This window comes from Anolis sagrei, chromosome 1 (genome assembly GCF_037176765.1).
Source record: "Anolis sagrei isolate rAnoSag1 chromosome 1, rAnoSag1.mat, whole genome shotgun sequence".
NCBI classification, from domain to species: domain Eukaryota; kingdom Metazoa; phylum Chordata; class Lepidosauria; order Squamata; family Dactyloidae; genus Anolis; species Anolis sagrei.
Window position 1 is genome coordinate 276,481,935 of NC_090021.1, and position 26,059 is coordinate 276,507,993.

Below are 26,059 nucleotides of genomic sequence, written 5' to 3' on the forward strand. Positions count from 1 at the left end.
GGATGGTGAAACATCAAAACATCTGGGCATTCCCTGGGAAATGTCTTTGCAGACGGCCAATTCTCTCACACCAGAAGCGAGTTGCAGTTTCTCAAGTCGCTCCTGACAAGACAAAAAAAATTTGGAATGTTAGTAGGTTGCTTCCTGAGTGACAGGAAAATGGGCTCCTATTGATCATAGTGGCTGTTGCTGTGTAGGCTGGGATTAGACCAGAAGTTGCGGTGTAGTTACATAACAATGGTGGTTATATATTTGGTTATATATTTGTAACTGCTCAAGAGGAATCCAGCTTATATTATTAGCATGATCGTCAAGTAGCACATCAGGACACAGTCTATCAAGTCCCCTCAATTTAAAAATATATTGTTTTGTATAGCTCATGACAAGAGCATTGGACCGAGTGACCCCAAGTGTTCAGAGTAAGGTGCTCCCTCCTTAAATGACAAACTGGTGTTTCATTAAATAATTAATTCAAAACTCATAGTAGGGTTATTTTAGTCATCTAAAATGTTACCGCACAGTAATTGATGCTAATAAAGTTACAATGAAAGGTAGTTTTGGTATTTCTAATTCTTACGTGTGGTACTCTCTCATGTCCTATGTGGGTATGTTATTTATTTTAAATCAAATTTATGGGGAAACTGGGGCTGAAAAATATTAACTTTCTCATCATCACTCAAGGGGTCTATAGCTTATTCACTGAGGTGGACAATTATTTGTAAATCTCTTCATGTCTCCATTAGTTTCTCTTTTATTGGATGATAATGTTTGCATGAGGCTTTAGCCAAATGTCAAAATGTGGTTTGGGATCTATTCTATGAAGGCATATGAACTAAAACAAAGGTTGATGAGCCAGGTTACAGGGAACGGAATGCTTCAGTGGGCACTAAAAGATTTTCATTAGTGCTAATGTACACCAAATTAAACATGCAATTAAGCTAAGTATATTCATTGGGGTGTTGTGTCTTAATAAATGGTTTATTTAATATAATTGTATTTTATTGACCTGTGCATTAACTTTTCCTTATAGGACACGCCTGACCAATAAAAATACATGGGACATAAAAACTTTTAGAAGTCAAAAGAGACTGATTCCAGGAACTACATAGGTAAGTCTTTGGACTATTTGTTAGCAATTGCAAGAGGATCTTTTTCTCCTTTGTAAAAATTGAACTTTATTGTTGATAACTGTCATCAAGTTGACTACGATGTATACCTACCCCAAGTCACCCTATCATCAACAGGACTGCTCAGGTCTTGCAGATTCAGGTCAATGGCTTCCTTGATTTAATTCTCTCCATCCATAATGTGCCCTTTCTGTTTTGCTTCTAACTTTTACCATACTGTTATTGTCTTTTCTAGTCAGTTGTATCTTCTCCTGATATGGCCAAATTACAAGAGTCTCAATTTAGTCATCTTGTCTTCTAGGGAGTTTCCAGGCTTGATTTGCATTATTTATTTGTCTTTTTATCAGCCGGTGGTATCAGTAGTCCTTTTCTCCAGAAGCACATTTCAAATCAATGTATTGTCGAAGGCTTTCATGGCTGGAATCACTGGGTTGTTGTAGGTTTTTTCGGGCTATATGGCCATGTTCTGGAGGCAGTTTTTCTCCTGAAGGCAGGCGAAACGTCAGGAGAAAAATTGCTTCCAGAACATGGCCATATAGCCCGGAAAAACCTACAACAACCCACATTTCAAATCAGTTGATTTTTCCTACTATCAGTTTTCTTCACTTTGCAGTTTTCACAATCATATATAGAAATGGGAAATAAAATGGACAATTCTAACTTTAATATTCAGTTATATATCTTTATATTTTAAAACCATTGCATTAATTTTCCATGCAATCAAAATGATACTCAAAATTATACAAGAAAGATTTTACCATATATGAGGCAAGAAATGCTAAATACTATATTTAAGCTGGTTCAGGAAAGGAGGGGGCACTAGGGATCAAATTACAAATGTACATTTGGATAATGGAATGCACAAAAGAATTTCAAAAGAAAGTCAACCTGTTCTATATAGAGAGTATTACAAAGCCTTTGATTGCATAGATCAGGGGTTCTCAAACCTTTTCAGCCATGGAGCCCCAAGAAATGTTTATATATAATATTATATATTATATTTTATATAATGTATATATCAGGCATGGTCCAGGCCAGTGGGAGATGGATGGAGAGTGTTTGTGTGAACTAATTCACAGAGTGAAAAAAATACAATATTTAATATGAAGAACAATTTTAACCAACTTAAATTAACAGTATTTCAGTGGAAGAAATATATAGTTTTGTGGGCAAAATGGCATTTGGGGGGTGGGGTGGGGGCTCATGATTTTTTTCCCTCATGGGATCAGTCCCAAATTGTAGCCTTTCATCTCCCCAGCATTCCCCTCAGCAGGATTTTCCATAATTCTCTTTATCATTTTTTAAAAATATTCTGTTTTCCTTTTTCATAAATATTCTTTCCACTCTTAACAGTGACTATAAGAGTCAGGTATTAGAACTAGCTGTTTGGAACATTTCCCTCCTTAGGAAAGATGTTGAAAAGACTGACAGTATTATATTACCTTTATACAAATCATACTTCATTGCATTTGAAATAATTGCACACACTTGAAAAGAGCTAAAACAACTTAATGAGGAAAAGCTTTAATAGTTGGTGCTGGTTCACTTTGCATGCAAGGGCATTCTGCTGCAATCACTTGACTCACTGTACTCCACAACCATGAGAGCACCACGGTTGCCTTTTCCCAGATCGCCAATCTTCAGTATCTTAGAAGCCCTTTGTTTGGGTCACCGCTTCATTGAAACATTATTAATTTGGTGGATTGCATTCAGTTACTAACAACCAAAAATGCACATCCCCAGAATTAAGGGACAGTAAGTACTCACAATCCAGATTTGACTTTTTGTGAAGGAAATGAATATGTAAAATGGTTCTCCATCTCTTTCAAAATTAAAATATGTGAAGAATCTGAAAGTACTTCACATAACATAAATTTTAAAAATGGAAATCGCTGTCACATGGTGTGATAATTGTTTCTAATTGTTTCCAATTTAATCGGAATTGCTCTACAGGGAAATTAAGTAAATTCATGAAAATAAACCTATATAAATCCATAGCTGATGATGTCTATATATTGCTTTTGGTACTAGTAGTTGGGGAGCATGGATATCATTTGTAGAAGTGGACATTGATGTTACAGGTATGTTTTGCTTATAACAATCCCTCAAATTTCTGGGTGGGTACAATGGGAACAGTGGAATTAGACCTTGATTCAATCCTGCACCGCTCTACTTGTGCTCTTGCCTGATAATAATGTGATCTCAAGTGACTTTCTGGCCCATCATATTTTATCCCCTCTCCCTCCCAAAATATTTAACTGTATTAAGAGAAATGTTTGGGATATTGTGCATTCTTGAAATGTTGCAGACACAAATACAAAGTTAGAACCATTTAAGAAGGAAAGGGTGAAAGCAGAAGCTGATTGATTGCATTTGTTGAGTACATAAATATGTTTGCAGGGCATTTTTTTTTTTTTGCAAATATAATAGGCATGAGTTACCTCTATGTGTCCCTAAAGGCCTAATTAAACTGCCTGGCTTGGGGAGAAGAGAAAGCAGGCTTTGATCTCGCTTGCACTCGAGTAAAATCAGAATAATTCACAATGCACTGAAGTCAAGACTCCAGAAGTAAAATGTGCTGTGAAAAGTGGAGCTTTGGGCTGTTAATGTTATAGTGACTCAGTCTGTTGCTTTTATATTCCCCATGGTGCTCACTATCATTTATCATGTTTCATCAGACCATATTCTTCCATTATTATTTTTACTGAAAACTGGAAGTTTCATTGGTATGTAGACACAAAACACTCAGCATTCACAGCAGGAGACAGAACTCCCAAATCCTTTTGCCTTGCCTTAGTACTGGAGGAGGGATGGTGGTAAAGAGATTGTATCAGCAAGGACTTATAATCTATATAAATAAAAATGTAATGTTCGTTTGTGGGATTAACAGAACTCAAAAACCATTGGACGAATTGACACTAAATTTGGACACAAGACACCTAACAACCCAATGTATGTCCTTCACTCAAAAAACATTGATTTTGTCATTTTGGAGTTGTAGTTGTTGGGATTTATAGTTCACATACAATCAAAGAACATTCTGAACCCCACCAATGACGGAATTGAACCAAACTTGGCACACAGTTCTCCCATGACCAACAGAAAATACTGGAAGGGTTTGGTGGGCAGTATCCTTTAGTTTTGGAGTTGTAGTTCACCTACATCCAAAGATGACTTTGGACTCAATGATGGATCTGAACCAAACTCTACACAAATACTCAGTATGCCCAAATGTGAACACTGGTGGAGTTTGAGGGAAATAGAATCTTGACATTTGGGAGTTGTAGTTGCTGGCATTTATAGTTCACCTACAATCACAGAGCATTCTGAACCCCACCAATGATAGAATTGGGCCAAACCTCCCACATAGAACCCCCATGTGGGCCACAGCAACACGTGGCAGGGGACAGCTAGTGAGTAATACTGCCACAGTTTGGACCCATGAATCACAACAAGGCTAACAAGATTTGCTATTCATATGAACTGGTTTGCCTTGATTTTGAAAAGCTGCTAAAATCTGAAATATATTAAGCTTCTAGAACATATTGCTGTTTTAAGTTTGCAGAGTTAATTGGATAACAATGGAATAACACTTCTAAAGAATTAAGGGACACTAAAAGTCCATGTATCATCTAAAATGAGTTTTTCACAAAGATTCTTCTTTTTTGAGACTTTTTTCAATGTGGTCATAAGCACGTGGATTATTTTGCTCCTTGAAACATAATTTTCTGTACAGTAAATTTTGCACAGAAAGTATGACTCTATCAATAGAAAACCTGCTCCTTGCTCAGAAAAATAATAAATTATTTTCTGTACAAAATCAGAATTTCTGCCCAGAAAAAGACATTTTTCTGTGGAAAAACATCTGGTGGACAGTTTTTCACAGACTAAATTCCAGCCTATGAATGATTTCATAAATTGGATTGTTGTAGGTTTTCTGGTTGTATGGCCATGTTCTAAAAGTATTCTGTCCTGACGTTTCGCCTGCATCTATGGCAGGTGTCCTCAGAGGTTGTGAGGTTTGTTGGAAACTGGAAAATTGGGATTATATATCTGTGGAAGGTTCAGGATGGGAGAAAGAACTCTTGTCTGTTGGACCTAAGTGTGAATGTTTCAATTGGGCACCTTGATTAGCATTTGATGGCCTGACAGTTTTTAGGTGTGGCTTGTTACTGCCTGGGAAATTACCTTGTTAAGAGGTGACCAGGTATTCCTGATTGTTTTCTGGCTGGAGTTCCCCTGTGTTTGAGTTTTGTTTTTTATTTACTGTTATAATTGTAGAGTTTTTTTTAGTACTGGTAGCCAGATTTTGTTCATTTTCATGGTTTCTTCCTGTTGAAATTGACCACATGCTTGTGGATTTCAGTGGCTTCTCTGTGTAGCCTAACAAGGTAGTTGTTAGAGTGGTCCAGCATTTCTGTGTTCTCAGGTAATATGCTGTGTCCAGGTTGGTTCATCAGGTGCTCTGTTATGGCTGACTTACCTGGTTGAAGTAGTCTGCAGTGCCTTTCATGTTCCTTGATTCATGTTTGGGCGCTGCGTTTGTGAGTCCCCATGTAGACTTGTCCACAGCTGCATGGTATCCGGTAGACTCCTGCAGAGGTGAGAGGATCCCTCTTGTCCTTTGCTGAACATAGCATTTGTTGGATTTTCTTAGTGGGTTTGTAGATAGTTTGTATGTTGTGTTTTCTCATCAGCTTCCCTATGCGGTCAGTGGTTCCCTTGATGTTTGGCAAGAACGTTTTCCCTCTGGGTGGATCTTTAGTCTCGTGGCTTGTTCTCGATCTTGCAGCTCTTCTGATGTCTGAGCTGGAGTATCCATTGGCCTGTAAAGTCCAGTTTAGGTGGTTCAGTTCATCTTGGGGGAGGGGGTTCTCAGATTCTTTTTGCATGGTCTATCTGTGTGTGTAGGTTTTCTGTAAACAGTGTGACCCAATTGTTGATCTGGTTTGTAGATGACTAGGACATCTAGAAATGGCAGTTTTTCTTCATTTTAATTTTTCATGATCTCATAAATTGGTCAGTCTTCAAGCACTTCATTGAAGTGGAAGAAAATGGTCTTGAAATTTCAGTAGCTCACTCAAACAAAGATTTATATCCCTAATGTGTCAGGGTGGTACATTCCAGGTACATCATAGGTTCGCACTCATATACAAACTTTAATTAAAAATCAATTTGTTATTTTGTCAGTCAACTCTTATGATGAGCCACAATTCTCAGATCTGTGATATCCTGGTTTTATCCGTACTATAGAGGCTTTGCATAGTTGTTATAAATTCTTTTTAAGGCAGGAAACACTTTCTGTTTCTTCACAGTACAAATGTTATATCCTGTTTTGTTTGGAGAATAGTTGTCTGTACAAAGCCAGGTAGATCTGAGACCCTCCAGTGACAGCTCATTGAATACTTCACATCATCACCAGCTCTTGGGGTGCCTTTTGCCTTAAGCAAACTGGAACACATCCATGTGTCAAAGCTATGTCAGAAAAAGCTTGGATGCCTTAGGCAACAATTCAGCTTAGTGAATCCTGATAGTGATGCTAAGTAGTCTGAGTAACATAGCTAAATATGTATCAGAAACATTTGCAAGTCTTGTGGCACCATTAATACTATTTGTGTCATAAGTATTGATCTAGGACAGGCATCTTCAAACTGCAGCCCTACTGCTGTTTGGGCCTCTGACTCCCAAAAGCCCTCACCAGCTTGTTCAATGGTCATGAATTAGAGGCCCAAATAGCTGGACGGCTGAAGTTTGAGGATACCTGATCTAGAACATGCTTGATGAGGTGTTCCTGTTATCAATAATATAATTCAAATGTTACATTAAGTACTTTTCATGGAAATGTGAGTTGTTAACAGTAATTGAAACAGGCATCACTCTCCATCCCATCTCTTAAAACTGAGGTATTGGGAACTCTTGCCACTTGTCAGCTAATCTGGATTCTGTCCAGGGTTCCATTATTATCTTCTGGTACTCGAGTGCCCAATTTGTAACGTTGGTTGAAAGAAACAAGCAGCGTTAGCAAACATTCTTAAGTACTAGAGTTTTGAAATTTTTGAGAAAATGAGCCAAATTATAGGAGAAAAAAATCCACTTTAGAGGGTCTTTACTGTTTATCTCTTTATTAGGAGACAAAAATTAAGAATCTATTGAACAAAGACATTATAGTGTTTCTAGTATATGCAGCAAGGATTAAGATAATCAAGTGCAGGGAAAAACAAGAGTTTATAGTAGTAGATGAGGCTGAATTGGATAAACAGAATATAGGCTATAGCTTTATCTGAAAAATTGACATAAAAATAAGATAATAGAGAGAAGAAATAAAAAATAATTTGTTTGAGTTTATATGGAAACCATTTATTAGCTATATGTGCCACAGTAACAGCAAATTTAAACCAAACTCTGATTAAATGAGACTAGTGGGACAAATATCTAGTTGCCATCTTTTGTTGAAAACCGCCCTGAGTCCCCCCAGGGAGATAGGGCAGATAATAATAATAATAATAATAATAATAATAATAATTACTATTAATTGAGTATATGGTAATTTAGTAGCAAGAGGACTGACAGGAACATAATCTGGAAACATCTGTGACTTGGTGGAGGGCAGGAGGGAGAGTGGATGGGATAATGCAGAATTTTAGATTATGATTCACTACTGTATTGGGATATTGCATGAAATGTAGAAATTTAATAAAAAATAAAACATTAAAAATAATTTTAAAGAGTGTATGAGAAAATGAGTTGGATCTTTGGCTAACTGTTATCCCATCAAAATCTCAAATACATGAGATGTCTGTTACCTTGATTACAATTCAGCATGTTACATCTGCTAAGGATTATTATAGGTCTCATGTGCCCATATTCACATTGTGAGGTTATTCTCAGTCATCTTTGTTGACATTAGAGTTCACCTTTTCCCATACTTAAGATGCTGCCAAGTTCATGTGGGCCGCATGTGATAATTTGGATAACTCTTCCATGATCGTTGTTGTTGTTGTTGTTGTTGTTTTTGTTATTATTATTATTATTATTGCATTTATTTATACCCCGCTTTATCACTCCAAATGGGACTCAAAGTGACTTGACATAAAAGCATTAGTATACAATTTTAAACATGCAAATATACAAATATTAAAACAGAATTAAACTCAAACAGCACTAAAAATTCACAATTAAAATCCATCAGAACATAATCAAAGTTAAGACTTCCAAATTTAAATGCATGTATTGCTTAAAGAGACAATGTACTATGTTAAATGGGGACATACTTGGCTTTACATGACAACATAATGGAATCCTGATGGAATGAAGAGAACTGACAGAATAGGCTGTCTCTAGGTTTGTATAAGAAGAACAGGGCTATATTGTGGGTGGTGTCATTCTGTATTTTAAAGAGGATATAGAGTCAAGTAAATTAGAAATCTCATAATGGACAGTTTCCAACATATACGAGTTATTTAGGAAATATAGTATACTATTTACCTGTTTGTACCACCATGATTCAAAATCATCAGGTAGATCTTGAAATGAATTATTTTGGTTACATAATAATTTGACTATTCCTAGTAGTAGATGAGGCTGAATCACCATTGGTTTCTATAGCTGAATGGCAATAGTGGTCTTGCTGAACCATAACACTGAATTAATTTATTATGTCATACTTTTTCATGAACTGGAGTTCACTTGATCAACCATAATAAACATGTTTGTCTATAAAATGCCGTAAGATTCCTTATCGTTTTTATTACAGCAGACTAACTACTCTATATTATGTGTACCTCCATGCTTCAAAAGGGACTGCTACCTACGTTAAAGAAATATTTTGGAATTTTTATTTTTTTATTTTCAAAATGCAATTGAGACCATATATGAAGAACAAAAAGCAAAAATTTTGGTGAATGGGAAAGAATCAGAGAATATAGAGATAAGGAAGGGAACAAGACAGGGATGCTCCCTCTCGCCATTAATTTTTATTCTCATTTTAGAAGTATTACTAAATAAGGTAAGAGAAGAAAAAAGTTTGGTAGGTGCAAAAATACAAGGCCAGGAATTTAAAATTCGGGCATACGCGGATGATGTGATATGCGTAATTGAGGAACCAAAGAGTAATTTAGGAGAATGGATAAGAACAATTAAAGAATTTGGTAAAGTATCAGGATTTAAAATCAACATGGAAAAAACGAAGGCAATAACTAAAAACATTGGGAAAAAGGAACAAGAAGATTTTAAAAATAATTGGAATATACAAATAGTAAACAAGTTAAAATATCTAGGGATATTATTGACATCTAGGAATCTACACCTTTTACAAAACAATTATATAGAAAAGTGGAAGGAGATAAGGAAGGACCTGGAAAAGTGGAAAAACTACAACCTCTCGCTACTCGGCAGGATAGCAACAGTGAAAATGGCAGTACTGCCAAAACTGATTTTTCTTTTTCAAAATTTACCAATAATAAGAAACAAGAAAATTTTAAAGGATTGGAACAAAGACATCAAAAAATTTATTTGGAAAAACAAGAAACCGAGAATCAGTTATGACAATTTGACAGAAAAAAAGGAAAAAGGAGGGATGGCGGCACCTGATCTGGAACTATATTTGGAAGCAAATGCATTAATTTGGGCTAAAGATTGGGCGAAATTGGAGAAGAAGAAACTATTAATACTGGAAGGGTCGGAATTGCGAGAAGGCTGGCATACTTACGTATGGTACAAGGGGAAAAAATGAAAAAAAAATTGGTAATCATTTTATAAGGTCAATGTGAAGATCCCTTACCTTGCCAGCCCAGGTGGCAGGGCCTAGGAGAGACAGGCTAGGTAGTTTCAGCTTAGAAGGCCTGGCAGAGGGCAGCAGGAGCCATCTTAGTTTAGGGAAAACTCCAGTTCAGAGAGGGGGAGTGGCCTAGGCCTGAGCCAGCCTTGGAGCAGCCAGGATTGGTTTGTTAAAGGGGGGCGGAGTTGGATTGTTTGGAGGGAAAGAAAGAAGCTGTTTTTAGTCAGTTGAGTTGGTTGATGTTAGAGTTAGAGCAGGGTTGCAGTTTTAGGAGTTCGTGATTAGTATAGGCAGTTTGCCTGAAGTTTGCCAGCCAAGTGAGCTGTGACAAACTTGGTACAGCTATTTAGAGAAGGAATAGCTGGGATTTATATTTGTAACCAAGAAAAGAACCATTTTCATGCAACCATTACGCTTATAAGAACTAAAACATTTCATCTGTAACAGCCAAGCTTATTCAACTGCATTCACTTCATTCTGTATCTTTATTCAATAAACTTTCCTTGTTATTTTTGAAATTTAAGCCTGAGTCAAGTGTACATTTGTGGAGTTAGTCCCTTTTCCTTTTAATTCAACCTCATCTGTTTTTCTTCAAAGAAGCCCTTTTAAAAGACACAGTACATTGGTGGTCTGAAAAGCCGTTTAACATTTTAAATAGCTAGAGGGTTCCTGTTCATTTAGTGTATGGTGGCAGCAAAAGTTTTAAATAGAGAGACATCCCCTCAAACGTTCTTTAGGTGCCAGTGAATCCTTTATTAAAGGAGGGACAGTTGGTGGGATCTGTTTGCCCCCTGTCCAGTTATATTGTTTGGCCATAAAGAAGATATTATAATTGGTGTCAGATGGTGGGATTGATCGTATTGCCATCTGCCCAGTTATTATAATTGGTTTGCAGCGGTGTGGATCATGTAACATCTCAATCCAGAGCATTTTTGTGAGAATCCTGAGGTAAGTTTTTGCCAAAACGTGACGCTAAGAATTACCTCAGAGACAGAACACCTCTAGCGCCATTTTAACACACATTAGGCACCATGGCACCACCAAAAACAAAGAAGGGGACTGCTGAAGAACCAGAGAGAGAAGGGGAGACAACTGCTTCTATAGTTGAGGGGACTGAGACCCAAGTAGAAGAGGGTAGACAAGAACAGATAGCTACCTCTTTGACCATTGAAAAGCTTAGGCTAGAAATGAGGTTGAGAGAACTTGAGTTTCAAGAAAGGGAGAAGGAAAGAATGATTGAATTTGAAAGGGAACAGATTCAGGTTGAAAGAGAAAGAGAAAAGATTCAGGCTGAAAGAGAAAGGGAAAAGATTCAGGCTGAAAGAGAAAGAGAAAAGTTTCAGGCTGAAAGAGAAAGAGAAAAAATGCAGATGGAGAAGGAAAAAATGCAGATGGAGAGAGAAAGAATGCAAGTTGAGATAGAAAGAGAAAGAGAACAGTTAAAACATGAGGAGAGAATGGCAGAACTACAATTGAGAGGAAGTGAGAGAACTCCTAACTTAAGCCAACAGCAGGACTCTAACATGCAAAGAGTTTTAAAGAACTTTCCTTGTTATGTAAAAGAGGACTGCGTGGAGTCATTTCTGGCTAGCTTTGAACGGGCTTCTCACGATTTCGAGATACCTGAAGCCAAAATGATGGTGTACCTGAGACCACTACTTTGTGGGGAACTTAGTGAGGTTTACGCTGATCTGCGAGAGTCAGAGAGCACGAGTTACCTCATATTTAAAGAAAGGGTGAAGCTGAGGTTTGGCTTGACTCCTGAACAAAGTAGGAAAATGTTCAGGGAGATCAAAAGAAAGCCAGGAGAAACCTTTTCACAATTGGGAAGCCGAGTGGAAAAAGCCTTAGAGAGATGGCTTGAAGGGAGTAAAACGACCACGTTTGAGGAGTTAAAGCATTTAGTTTGTATGGAACAGTTTTATCGACTGATCCCCATACAAATGAGGTGGTTCGTTAAAGACAAGAAGATTAAACAAGTGTCAGATCTCGCGGCTTGGTTGGATGAGATGGAGCATGACTGGAATGTGAGTCATAGCTCAGGAGCCACCAAGAGACCGAGGGAATGGGTTCCAAAAGAGAAAACTGACGTGGGAAACCAAAATCCTGTCAGGAGGGACCGCATTCCAGAGATTGCCACAGGAAAACTTGTCTGTTACTTCTGCCATCAAGAGGGTCATAAGAAAACGGCTTGCCCTAAATTAAACACCCAGAAAAGGCCAATTACACCACCAAAGCCAGTTAAGGTGGTTAGGCAAATATCTCCACACAAAGAAAGTCAGTCTCCACACACACAGGAAGAGCCTGTAAAGATAATGCGAGTATGGAGTACTGAGAAAGAGACAAATGGAGATTATTTGAGGGTGATCAAAGTGAAGGGTCAAGAACTAATAGGGTTCAGAGACACTGGGTCTGAAGTATCGCTCATTAGGCCAGAGTTTGTCAAGGAAGACCAGATACTTCCAGGCCAAAAGTACAAGCTGAGAGGAATTTATGGCCCTCTTTTCGAAGTGTCAGTGGCTGAAATCCCAATAGAATACAAGAACTTCTCTGGAAAATGGAGAATGGGACTTTTTAATGATTTAGAAGTTCCAGTATTGTTGGGCAATGATTTGGCTGAGCGCTGTAGACATGTTAATATGATTACCAGAAGCCAAGCTGAACTAGAAGGGGAGGCTGAATACAGTGTTGCTGATGAACTACCATCTACCTCACAAACAGAAAATGTCAGCCAAGAAATTCCCTTCAGTTTAAACCAAAGCCACATGAGACAGTTTGAAGCAGCCCAGCAACATGATGAAAGCTTAAAACCTTTATGGGATGAAGTGGTCCCAGAAAACCACACACCCACAAGTGAAAAGCCAGTTTTGTTTAAAGTTGTGGAGAATAAATTGTACCGAGTTGTGAGGAGACAAAAGAGTCCCAAATTCTTTGAGGAAAGAACACAACTGGTAGTACCACAAAAGTATAGGGCTAAAATCCTCAAGCTAGCCCATGATACCACCTTCAGTGGACACCTAGGTATCAAGAAGACCAAAGATCGCATTCAGTCAAGGTTTTTTTGGCCAGGAATGGGAGGTGATGTGACAGCCTATTGTAAGTCCTGTGAGACTTGTCAAATGGTGGGAAAAGCCAAAGATAAGACAAAAGGACTGTTACAATCCATTCCAGTTGTCACTGTTCCCTTTGACAAGGTCGGGGTGGACATCATTGGCCCTATGTCCCACAAGACACTTGATGGACATAGATTCATCTTGACTGCCGTGGACTTTGCCACACGATACCCAGAGGCAATTCCATTGAAGGAAACTGACGCCAAAACAGTGGCAGACGCGCTGCTTAATATATTCGCACGCGTGGGTTTCCCTAGATCTATCATTACAGATCTTGGAGCTACATTCATGTCGCAGATGATGCAAGAACTGTTCCGGACCTGCAAGATAAAGCATCTTACTTCTACTCCATACCATCCTCAAACCAACGGCTTGATGGAGAGATTCAACGGTACCCTCAACCACATGCTGAAGGCGTACGTCCACAAGAACCCTAATGATTGGGACAAGAAACTTCAACACTTCTTGTTTGCTTATCGGGAGGTTCCACAAGCCAGCACCAAGTTCAGCCCATTTGAACTGTTATATGGGAGAACACCAAGAGGACCTATGGACATTTTGAAGGAAGCATGGACAGGAGCAGAGGACATTCCAGAGAGTGATATCAACAGCTACATCGAGGACTTACGAGGACATGTAACAACCATGAGAGACTGCGCAGCCGGGAGTTTGTCAACTGCCCAGCTGAAGTGGAAAGAGCAAGCGGATCTTCACACAAGACACTGATGTTTTGATGTGGGAGATAAGGTCCTGGTTTTAGAACCAAGATCTAAGAAGAAACTGGAGGTTTCTTGGGAGGGACCTTATGTAATAGGGTCAAAGACTTCAAAAGATTGTAATACTGTAAAATGTGGACTGGCCGGTTGTAATTTGAGACTGAGTAGTAGGGGAAGGAGAATTGGAATTGGAAGGGAAAAAGGAACAAACAACTTTATTATCTACAAGGGCCAGACCAAATAACACATTGCTGAAGGAAGGTATTATTGTAGAAAGGTATAGGATAGTGTATTGTTTAAGAATTGGTTAATCTGGTCAATTGCATTCTTACAAAGTATATGGGGTTATTACAATGGTGAACTGTATATGTTTCATACAATAGGTATGATGTAGAAATTGTAATATATTGAGGTGTGTTAGATGTGTAGGTTTTGCTAATAGACAAATAGTATTTAGAAAGTCACGATGTAAATATAGAGATGTTTGAATAGACTGTTTATTAAAAAATAGAAGAGAAATTCCTTATACTGTGTTATAACCTTATAGAGAACAGAAAGTCTCTTATTAATGAAATAATTCTTGTTTAGATACAGAGACTTAAATCTCTCCAGATTATTTAAACTTGTTCGTAAGTATAGGATTCTTGATGATATTAGATTATTGATGTATATAGATAATAGTAGTGATGGCATTAAAAGATTAATATATGTATATTAGAGTATTGAGATGATATGTACATGGAATGTCAGGAGGCATTCCATGAAAAAGGTATTGTATTTGTTATGTTGGATTGTTTATATGCATTGTTGTAATGTATTTAACATGTTTTTTTCCCCTACAGGAAGGTATTTATTGTGTATAATGCATTGATTTTATATGGTATACATTGAATTGCAAAATGTATTTATTGCAAATGTGTTTATTGCAGATGTGAGTATTGCAAAATGTATTTAAATGTGAGTATGTATATAGATAGATGGGTTAGATAGATAGATTAGTTAGAGGGGTTAGTTAGGCCTAGGATATTGTTAGGCTTTGCTTCGGAAAAGGTCTGCAAACCTTTTCACTCCGCAAACCATCTTGAGGTGGGGAGGGAATGTGAAGATCCCTTACCTTGCCAGCCCAGGTGGCAGGGCCTAGGAGAGACAGGCTAGGTAGTTTCAGCTTAGAAGGCCTGGCAGAGGGCAGCAGGAGCCATCTTAGTTTAGGGAAAACTCCAGTTCAGAGAGGGGGAGTGGCCTAGGCCTGAGCCAGCCTTGGAGCAGCCAGGATTGGTTTGTTAAAGGGGGGCGGAGTTGGATTGTTTGGAGGGAAAGAAAGAAGCTGTTTTTAGTCAGTTGAGTTGGTTGATGTTAGAGTTAGAGCAGGGTTGCAGTTTTAGGAGTTCGTGATTAGTATAGGCAGTTTGCCTGAAGTTTGCCAGCCAAGTGAGCTGTGACAAACTTGGTACAGCTATTTAGAGAAGGAATAGCTGGGATTTATATTTGTAACCAAGAAAAGAACCATTTTCATGCAACCATTACGCTTATAAGAACTAAAACATTTCATCTGTAACAGCCAAGCTTATTCAACTGCATTCACTTCATTCTGTATCTTTATTCAATAAACTTTCCTTGTTATTTTTGAAATTTAAGCCTGAGTCAAGTGTACATTTGTGGAGTTAGTCCCTTTTCCTTTTAATTCAACCTCATCTGTTTTCCTTCAGAGAAGCCCTTTTAAAAGACACAGTACATTGGTGGTCTGAAAAGCCGTTTAACATTTTAAATAGCTAGAGGGTTCCTGTTCATTTAGTGTATGGTGGCAGCGAAAGTTTTAAATAGAGAGACATCCCCACAAACGTTCTTTAGGTGCCAGTGAATCCTTTATTAAAGGAGGGACAGTTGGTGGGATCTGTTTGCCCCCTGTCCAGTTATATTGTTTGGCCATAAAGAAGATATTATAATTGGTGTCAGATGGTGGGATTGATCGTATTGCCATCTGCCCAGTTATTATAGTCAACAGTCCTAAATATATGGGGAAAGTATAAAAAGAAATTATACAACAAAACTCTGATGTGGGTATCCCCTTTAGAAGCGGGACAAAGACAATGCACAGGCTGGCATGACTGGTTAAAATATAAAGACCTGTTAAAAATCGAAAGAGGAGAGGCGATTCTAAAATCACAAGAAGAATTAAATACAGTGGAGCAGAAGGTGTCATGGTTAGAATATTGGACGATAAAAGAAAAGTGTAAGAATGACAAGAAGATAGGTTTCAATCAGGATAAAAAATTTTGGGATAATATAATGGAGTCAAAAAGGAACTTAATAACGAAGATATATAAAAAGCTGCTAGAATGGAAAATGGAAGATAAAGGAGAAAAAAATTACAAAAAGAGGTGGAACGAAAACATTAGAAGAAATATAAAGCAAGAGGAATGGGAAAAAATTTGGAGAGAAAAGCTAAAATATTGTTATGCCACTGATTTGAAGGAAAACTGGCTTAAGACGGCGCATCGTTGGTACATGACACCAAAAAAATTAGGGACGAGCAATAGTAGCACCAGCACAAGGTGCTGGAAATGTAAAGAAAAGGAAGGCTCATACTTCCACATTTGGTGGACGTGTAAAAAGGCAAAAAAATATTGGAGAGAGGTCCAGAAAGAATTACAAGAAATGTTAAAAATCAAAATACCATGGAAGGCAGAATTATTTCTCCTAGGGATGCACAAATTGAAAATAGAAAAGAATACAGATAAGATCCTGTTTCTGATGACAACGGCAGCAAGGATAACTTATGCTAGAAGATGGAAGCAAGAAGACATTCCAGATGAAAATGAGAGATTGACAAAAATTTTGGAAGTAAGAAATACAGACTGGCTCACTTTTTTAATAACAAGAAGTAAAGGAATAAAGATGAAAGAAACAAACTGGGAAAAAGTGATGGAATACTTTAAGCAAAGAAACAAAAAGATCCTGACATAATCGAGGAAGAGTTGGAGAGAAGGAAGAGGAAAAGAAAGAACACGAGGAGAGAGGAAGGGGAAGATGAGGAGAAGGAGGTTAGAAGAATGATAGAGAAGACCTGATGAAAACCCCAGGGAAGTCGAAAGCAAGAATCTACTTTTATTCAAATCTTCTTATTTTTAAAATTGGCTTTGGGCTATAAATCATATATACATATACATATACATATACATATACATATACATATACATATACATATATATATATATATATATATATTCCTTTCTTTTTCTTTTTTTCTCTCTTTCTTTTTCTTTCGTCTGTCCTATCTTATGCACTATATCTCTTCACGTTTCGGGAACTTGATATACACACACACTTTACCTCTCTCTGATATCCTCGGCTACCAACTTATATCTTAAATGTAACTGAAAAACTGAATAAAGATTATATTTTTTTTAAAAAAGAAATATTTTGGAATTCATCATAGATGCAATCAATTAAGTCTTTATAGGTGAAGTGTAAACACTGCAACAAGTTTGGTTTTAGAGGAGGTAATCCATTCTGTACATTTAATACTAATATTAAACATAGTATTTTCTATTTAAAATTAGGGCTGGGCGGTTTCGTTTCGTTAATTCGTAATTCGTTAATAATTCGTTAATTTTTCCAATTACAAAACAATAACAAACCATTCTGGAACAATTTTTTTAAAAAACGAATTTTTAAATAGTTTTGTAAATGCTTCGTATTTCGTTATTGTATTCGTTTCGTTATTGTTTTGAGGTCGTTTCGTTATTATTTCCGCATGTCTGGGGCAAGTTTTATGGTTGTTTTTTGTTTAATTAGTGAAAAAAAATTATAATATCACACCAACAGTCAACAACAGAGGGAGAGGGAAGCTTCAGAAGTTTTTGGAGGTTTTTTAGCGTATTTCGCGGTCGCGTCCGCCATTAACGAATCGATTCGTTATTGTTTCGGAAATCGATTCGTTAATGTTTTGTAACTTTTTCACATTTACGAAATTTCGTAAATATCGAACTTTTTTAAAAGAAAATTTTTGTAATTATTTTAAATAACGAAACGCAAAAAACCCCAAAAAACGAATCGATTTTAGAAACAAATTTTTCTGTTGTTACCCAGGCCTATTTAAAATATCCACTATCCAGTTAGAAAAGGGTATCACTTTTAACTTGTCCAAAGTATCAAACTTCCTTCCCCCACTGTCCTGTTATTATTCTTGAAAACACTTCCTGCTTCTTTCTTCAAGTGTTTTTCTTCTTTCCAAAGGCTATTCCACTAAGTATTCAAATCATGCTGATGAAACTAGTGAGTGTAGAAATATATAAAAACATCTGTGTCCCTAAATCCTTCCTTTTCCCTATAAACTTCGCACATGGAAGAGAAATCTCTCTGGAATGGGAAACAACCTTTCAAATGGGGGTGGAGAGTTTTATTTATTTGCTTTTCACAGCCACTTAGGCAGGATTTCCGTAAGGCTCCTCTGTGACCATAGGATGAAAATCCTGTTGTGATGGGAAGAAAGAGCAGCTCTTTCTTCCCACCATCTCCCTGCAAGATGCTGAGACTACCCAAAAGTGCTTTAAAATCGCACAGCACTTGAGTCTCTCTGCCACTTTCCCTGCTAGCAAAGTCATTCTTTGGAGATAAAAGGTGTACTGATACCATTGAACAGCTGTGTTCTACATAGGCAAGAGAAACACAATGCCATGCATAAAATGCACAAAAGAGCCAGATCTTATTTGTAGAGCTGTTAGATGCTGCTCAGCGAGGCAAATACTCTGTGGAGCTGTGCTGTTTACCTGAGGCTCCCTCTACCTACATCCGCTATGCCTCTTCCCTCTCCAGGAGACCTTCTGCTTGCTAAAGGGTTCATCAAGGAGCATAACTAAAGCAGATTAGTTGCCATGGTCACCCCAGGAAGAACTATGGAGCCTGATGTACAGCAGCTCCACATTCTTTGGATCTGAAAAAACAACAGAAGACTGAAGAGGAAGGATTTATTTCATGGCCTGTGAAAAATGCTATGCAATGCCATAAGATAATTTTTGTCCTTGCTGCTAACAGAATCAAATGCATTTTTCTAACAGAGCATGTAACTGAATGAAGAATGTTACCGTTACAAGGTATGCAGTCTTTAAGCTGTGGATATGCTTTCCAAAGCTATATAAGGGTACAGAAACACAACTTCTTTGCTTTGCTTTATAGCCTAACCCCTCTGCTTTCTAATAAAATAAAAAGTCAACAATAAAATAAAACCATACAATTCCAAATAGCAACCTTGCAACTAAAATATACAATACAAACACTCCTAGGGAATAACAAAGTATACAAAGACCATCCAGCCTCGTGGTACACAAGTCATAACAAATGAATAGCTAAAGGACTTCCAAGATAGATTAAAGTTTAATATTTGAAAAAGCTGCTGGGTCTGTATGGTTTTGGACCTTCTCTTGGGTATTTATTACAATTACATAATTGTAATAAATACCCTACTTCTTTTCTCACATCACATTATAAATGTAGTGATTTTAGCTAGGACTGCAGTTAAAGTGTCTGTGCCCGGTGAGCATACACTAAACCAGATCAGCCAGGACAGAGAAACACACTCACTAGATTGAAGATAAGCCACGGAGGTTTAATATGATTCAGCAAAAAAAACGATGCCAGTGCAAGCAATTTGCTTCAAAAGGTACAAGCATAAAGATACAGAGAAATGCATGACATCTTATACAGTTGTGACAGCTATTCAGACTTCCTGCTCCCTTCCCTGATTGGCTGGAATGGAGGCTGGGGATTCCTTTGACATCACAGGCTTTAAATGGGGTTTCCTGTGGTGGGAAGGATGTTGGCTGGAGTTTGGTGTGTACAAGGAACCAATAAGCTGTAAAGATACCCCCTTGGAGGGCACAGTCCAAGAGGAAACAATGATGTGGATACGCTAATAAGTTTTTGATGAACTCAAGTGTTCAATTCCATATGAGGCAAAAAGTGTAAAACTCAAAAGGCAAAGTTGCTAATCTCAGATAATCAAGGATTTGGCTGCCAGTATAGAAAGTTAATAAATGCACGTCTCTTAAGCCCCCTCTTCCATGGGAGTGGCAGACTCTCAGCCTCAAGACAAGCATGGACAAACATCCTGAGCTTTTGCTGTTAGAAAGAGGATCATCTATCTACATATCTACACAATGGGCCTGTTAATTATCAGGCTTGGGAAATAGCTAGGGAGATCTTTGCCACGGTCCCCTTCCTAATGGATTATGCAGACTGGGTCAGGATGAGGTGGCTGTCTTCAAGTTACATTTTGATACAGATATTTAGAAGATACTTTATACATTCTTATATAAGGAATTGATACAGTACACAGTATATAAAAGATACAAGTTATACAGAATTGATACAATTTATTAAAGGGTTTAGAATTGATAGAGTTTGTAGGATACAGCTGCTGCTAGGTCCGCTTCTGATCCTCTAAAGCTTTCAAACTTCCCAACTCCAGACCTCTGGAAAAGGTTTTAAATAGAAAGAAAAAAAATCATACGTTTCCTTGCAGCCTCTTGATCAATTATAAATATTTCGTGGGGGAGGCAGTTAGAGTGGCTCGATAACATGAAGTAAACATCTCCTTGCCACAAATGTGATTAATACCCATACTTTGGCCTGCATCCTATTCATAGTTGCAACTGGAATGAATCATGTAAGAATTGATTCATCATTCAAACATTGATTCAATAAATTTCCTTTGGCTGCATCCACAAATAGAATTCACTTCATAATAACCCCAATGAGGATACATATTTGTCTGAATGGAATTATATCTCAGTGGAATATTTCATTTTAGTCTTAAAGCATTTTGTTACTGATACAACAATTTATTAATACCTCACATCATATGCTGTTCATTTTTGCTCATATGTCACATCCAGAAAGCTAATGTGGTATGTTAAAAAGGACTGAGAGGGCTGGGAGTTATGAGAAGGCATTTTGGAGTCCTTTGTTCAAATATCAGTTCAAATGCATGCTCAGTGACTGCCCTCAAGGGAACTAATATCTCTTGATCTGTAATAAAGTGATACAATACTGGCTTAGCTTACATGGTGGCTATAAGGGCTACTTAGGGAAACAGATGTGAGGGATGAATTTAACATACATTGATGAAAGGAATGAATTTGAAATACTACATATATCTGTGATTGTTTTTAATGACCCTATATAGATTGAAAAGAGGGGTATGTGAGAATGATTCCTCATTGTGGATTCTGTAGCTTACTTTTTCCATGTAAAAATCAAAAAATTACATTTTACCTTTTCTCTGTGCATGCTCTCCAACTGTCTCACTTGGGGAAGGGCAGTCCCGATTTATACTTTATCATCCCATGTTTTCAGCTGCCTTTAAAATATCCAAGTTTCTCTCTCTTTCTTCCATTTTCCCTCTTTGCCCTCAGCTTAATTCTAGCTGCTCCCAACTGACTTTGAAGTTCAAAAGTAGTTTGTATTCAATTAATCCAATGGGTATTTTCTTTTTCAATAGGTCAGGCAAATATACATTGTTGCAGCCTGTTATAGTTGTGAATTTTCTCTCATTAACAAGTTTTACAATGTTGACCACACTATTTTGTTGCTTGTCCCAGTTTTTATCCATGAAGTGTTGGTATATAGTAGAGCATTAAATATGTAGTATTTGAAAGAACTATTCAGGGTGTCTTCATTGTGTATAGAACAAAAATGTGTCTGGTGCATTCCTATTGGATTCAGCCCTCCATATTTGCAATTTCATGATATGCTCTCTATGGGAATCAGTAAATCCTCCAGGGTGACTCTATTGTCTATTTGGCATAGAGTCAAGATGCAGAGCCTCAATATTCCTAGAGAGGTGTTCCCTCAAGTAAACAAAATAAAAGTTTTTTCCCACTTTGCAGGGGTTGAATGCCCCTAACCCTTGCAAAAGTAAAGGGCCTACTACATTGCTTTCCCCTTTGCTGTTGCCCATTTATTTTCAAACTTGCCATTCTGTCCTGGCAGTCTTTGCACTATAAATATACATCATAAAAATTCTTTGTGTTTCTATCAGATATTTGAGATTAACAGAACAAAATCTCCCTGTATATTGGTTCACCAGACACACTCGCACCATTAAGATTCATGTTATTGATAGGCTCTACCTGCTAAAAATTTCTCTTGTTAATCTACCTGTTTGAACTTTAAAGTGGATTAGGGATGGAAACATTATGGATACCTCTTTGACAGACTTGCTCATTTCTTCACTTTTCTTTCTATGAAGCAACAGTGCTGTGGCAAGAGAAAAAAAAACATAAGGAGAATAGTAAAGTAATGGAAGACTTCCCCAGTTGATACCCCTGGCCATGTATTTTCAACATCAAGCAAAACAAAATTAGCATAACTCATTTGACCATTTCCTGCTTCTTTTACTATATATACTGCTTTGTATTATACTTAGAGATGGCTGAGAAATTTTCAAATGAAAAGAAGGTATTAATTCATGAAGGGAGTGACACTTTGGTTCCTATCTTTTGAACAAAGGTGGTGAGTCATTTAGCTGCTTCTCATTAACCTTTCATATCACTCCTGATACACCAGCGAGAGAACAGGATGGGAATTGGAGGTGATCATTACTACCTATTAACCTCTGTTATTCTACCTCATTCAGATAGGAAATTTGCTCTTTATGTATAATGAATTCCACAGGGTTTTGGAAGTGAGAAGATGGGAAGACTACAAAGATGAAATAAGGGAGTGTTAAAGGGCTGTTGGTGTTTTGCAGGATTAATTGGACTGTGTAGCCTTTAACCATGGAAGGGGATTGTTTGAGCTGCATGAAGTACCTGATGTTTGTCTTCAATTTTTTCATATTTGTAAGTATTCTGTGGCTTTTGGTCACAGCATTTATTTTTCATTTCTCCTCTTAAGATTTGTCAGTACTGGCCCTATTTGGGGGAGGGGGGGCGTAGACATGGTAAAATGACAAACAAAGAGTCTTTCCATTTCAGACACAACAGCAGAATAATCATATACTCTTATTATTTACAGTTCATGGAGTTTGAGTATTGCTGATGACAGGTGTATTGTTGCTTTAACAGCTAACAAGATACAAGAGTGATTGTGACTCTAGACCTAGCTATCCACCATGACACTTATCCAATCACAGGATACATTGGCAGTCTATAGATTTTTCTTACAGTATGTCACATTGCTGCATCATTGCTTGGCTGGAAGCAGGTTTTAGTCCAACAACCATAATGCTTGTATGAAGAATGCGAAATCTGCAAATAGATCATACTGATTGCTCAGTATTAGGTTACAGAAAACTAGCATGATTAATATGGTCATCATAGCAAGAGCAGCAATAGTAGAGTATAGGTTTAGCATCCATTATATCAAATGCTTAGTTCCAGAATTATTTGAGATTTTGGATTTTCCCTCCTGATTATATAGAATCATAGAGTTGGAAGAGACCTCATGGACCATGCAGCCCAACCCCCTGCCACAAAGCAGGGAAATCACATTCATAACACCCCCAACAGATGGCCATCGAGCCTCTGTTTAAAAGCCTCCAAAGAAGGAGCCCCTGAAATACTTGTATTTACATATATGCACATAATGAGATGTTGTGGATATGGGACCCAAGTCTAAACATGGAATTTAAACATGTTTCATATAACTCTTATACACATAACCTGGGGGTATTTTATATGACATTTTTAAAGTGCATGAAACATAGTCTACATTGAACCATTAAAAAAAGCCACCCTAGTGGACAATGTAGGATTTTGGAATTCCAGATAAGGGATGCTCAACCTGTACCAAAGTCCCATCCTATGAAGTATATTAGAAGTTCAGCTCCCTATGGGGATACTATTGTTGTTGCTGCTAAAAAAAACCCCTATTTTGTATGTTAGTCCCAACTAGAGTATATCTATGAAATGATTTGTTGAATGGCAAGACAATGTGTAGATATATCCAAATGACTCAAAATTAGGAATAAAGTAGAATTTTGGCTATTGTGAGAATGTACTCTCTGTTCAATGTAGCAGACTAGTTCTTTAAAAGTTAGCATTTTGTAGTGTGTTCATATTTAACAGCAGATGGGAAGGAATGCTTTATTAAATTAAGAGGCACTTAACAGCTCTTCCAAGTTCCTCTTCATAACCCCAAAGGAAAATAAACTTTGCAAAATGAGGCCTGTGCATTTCATTACTATGATGCTGAGTTATTTCTCTCTCTGTAATAATGTGTGTCCCGTCCTCCCCCCCCCCCACTAGATTCCTGCAGCTTTTCTTGACCTGTGGAACACTTGATAAGCTTTACAAGGAAAGAGACTGTCTAACACATGAGAGTAATAAAAGTGGGTGCCTTCTGCTATAAATAACCCCAGTAATAGAAAGCCATGGGGAAAAATGTGGGAAATGCACTCATTGAGCAGGGTAAATTTCTACTCTCAAGAGCTGTCCTGATAATGCACTAGATATGTTTGGTTAGACCATTTAGCTGAAACTCTTATCTCTGGAGGAATCTAGCAAGATGTACATCTGGATTCTAAATCCGTTCTTTTTTCTCAGCTGGGTGGTACATGTCTACTAGGAGTTGGAATATGGGTCATAGTAGATCCCACTGGATTCCGAGAGATAGTGGCTACTAATCCTCTGCTCTTCACTGGGGCATACATCATGCTGGCCATGGGAGTGATGCTCTTCCTGCTGGGATTCCTTGGGTGCTGTGGAGCCATCCGTGAGAACAAATGCCTCCTTCTCTTTGTAAGTACGGCTAACCTTTTTGTATACAGTTTTCTTTTTTATCTGCTCATCTGGCTAGGATTGACAACAATGTCATTTTTCACAAAGGATATTATTTTGCCCATAGTACTTATTTTGTGGTTTTAATACTCAGAGCAAGACATCATGAGGCAATGGTGAAGTATCTGTCCTCCTATCTAGATTTGCTGTCTATATACATAATGATGTCAGCTGACAGACAATACATCCCTTCATCCCCCCACTGGGTGCTGATTCTCTACATGTGTACTCTGCTGCATCCTACCCTCTTTTAGCACCTTGAAACAGTGGTTCTCAAACTGTGGGTCCCCAGATGTTTTGACCTTCAACTCCCAGAAATCCTAACAGCTGGTAAACTGACTGGGATTTCTGGGAGTTGTAGGCCACAGACTGAGAACCACTGCCACAGAGGGAGAAGATCCAACTGATAGAGACAACTGCAGTGATTTCTCCTGCCTCAAAATAATTATTTATTTAGACCACAACTCCCAGCCAGCTTGGCCATGCTGACTAGTAATCCTGTAAGACATAATCCAAGAATGGAGTCTTGCGTTTTTTTTTTGTTCTTCAACAAGAAGGTCCACTTGTCTTGCTTGTATGTGTGCTCATTCACCATCCCTTCTCTGTTGGACATTGATCCTTCTTATCCTACATAGATCTGTCTCACTTCTGGACACCTTTTTCTCTCAGTCCTAACCCATCCTTCAGCACAGAAAGAATGTTCAAAACAAGAGGAGTCATAATTGTTAGAATATCTGTACCAAGGAGTGCTTCACCAAGTCTAAGGCTAAGCAGAGCTACTCAGAAATATGCCCCATTTAGTGCAGTAGGAGTTGCTCTTCTGCCAGCATGAATGAGACTGTAGTATTAGAACAAAGTGATGGGACAAATGACGGCTGAAAATGAAATGTTTGTGGGAGGAGAGAGAGATGGATGGAGGGCCACCCACAAGGATTTCCAGAAAGGGGGTTAAAGCAACCCCCCCCCCCCCCAAAAAAAAACCCTGCCTATGCAAAATAATACTTGGTCATGGAAATATTGCCCTTGGAAGATTTTCCATTGTATTCAACGAGCTGAGATGGAATGACTGGCTCTTATCTGAAGCCGGGGTAAAGAAAAGGTGTTATTTTCATGTACTGATTAAAATCCAAGCCCCCCTACAAAGTTTTGAAAAATAGATGAGCTGGCAGCTTCGTGAAAGAGATTTCAAAATGATACATAATGAATGCCTGAAGCTTTTAGCTCAAGTATAAACTTGAGGCAAGTGTAAGGCATGGAGGAGAAACAAGAGAGAAACACGCATCCCCAGGAAAGTTCTGAACATGAGCATCTTTCTGAACAGAGATTACTTTTTCATGTTATATTTTTTATAAGAATGTTGCTACTGCATCTGATATGTTGCATCAAGTTATGTCGAGCCTCTCAGCCCCTAAAGCTATTCTAGCTGTTGGACTTAAACTTGCATACACTTTGAAGTTCTCGGAAATTTCTTGGAAATTTATTAGGCTAGTCTATGAAATAATCTAACCCAGTTTTCCTAGATCTTCAATAAAATTTATTCCATAGCAAA

General features: G+C 37.8%; 1 protein-coding gene across 12 annotated transcripts in view; it reads left to right on the forward strand.

Annotated features, from left to right (window-relative positions):
- TSPAN18 (tetraspanin 18) overlaps positions 1 to 26,059 on the forward strand; it is a 205,032-nt gene that overhangs the window by 150,956 nt on the left and 28,017 nt on the right. For 10 of the 12 annotated variants that reach the window (XM_060764248.2, XM_060764238.2, XM_060764222.2 and 7 more), the window contains 3 exons: positions 1,031 to 1,109; positions 22,482 to 22,572; positions 24,277 to 24,471. In XM_060764248.2, coding sequence (XP_060620231.2) covers positions 22,510 to 22,572; positions 24,277 to 24,471 — 258 coding nt within the window. In that variant the 5' untranslated portion in view covers positions 1,031 to 1,109; positions 22,482 to 22,509. Of the gene's footprint in view, positions 1 to 1,030; positions 1,110 to 3,185; positions 3,209 to 22,481; positions 22,573 to 24,276; positions 24,472 to 26,059 lie in introns of those variants that run through there. The other 2 variants (XM_060764313.2, XM_060764276.2) reach the window with 2 other exon arrangements.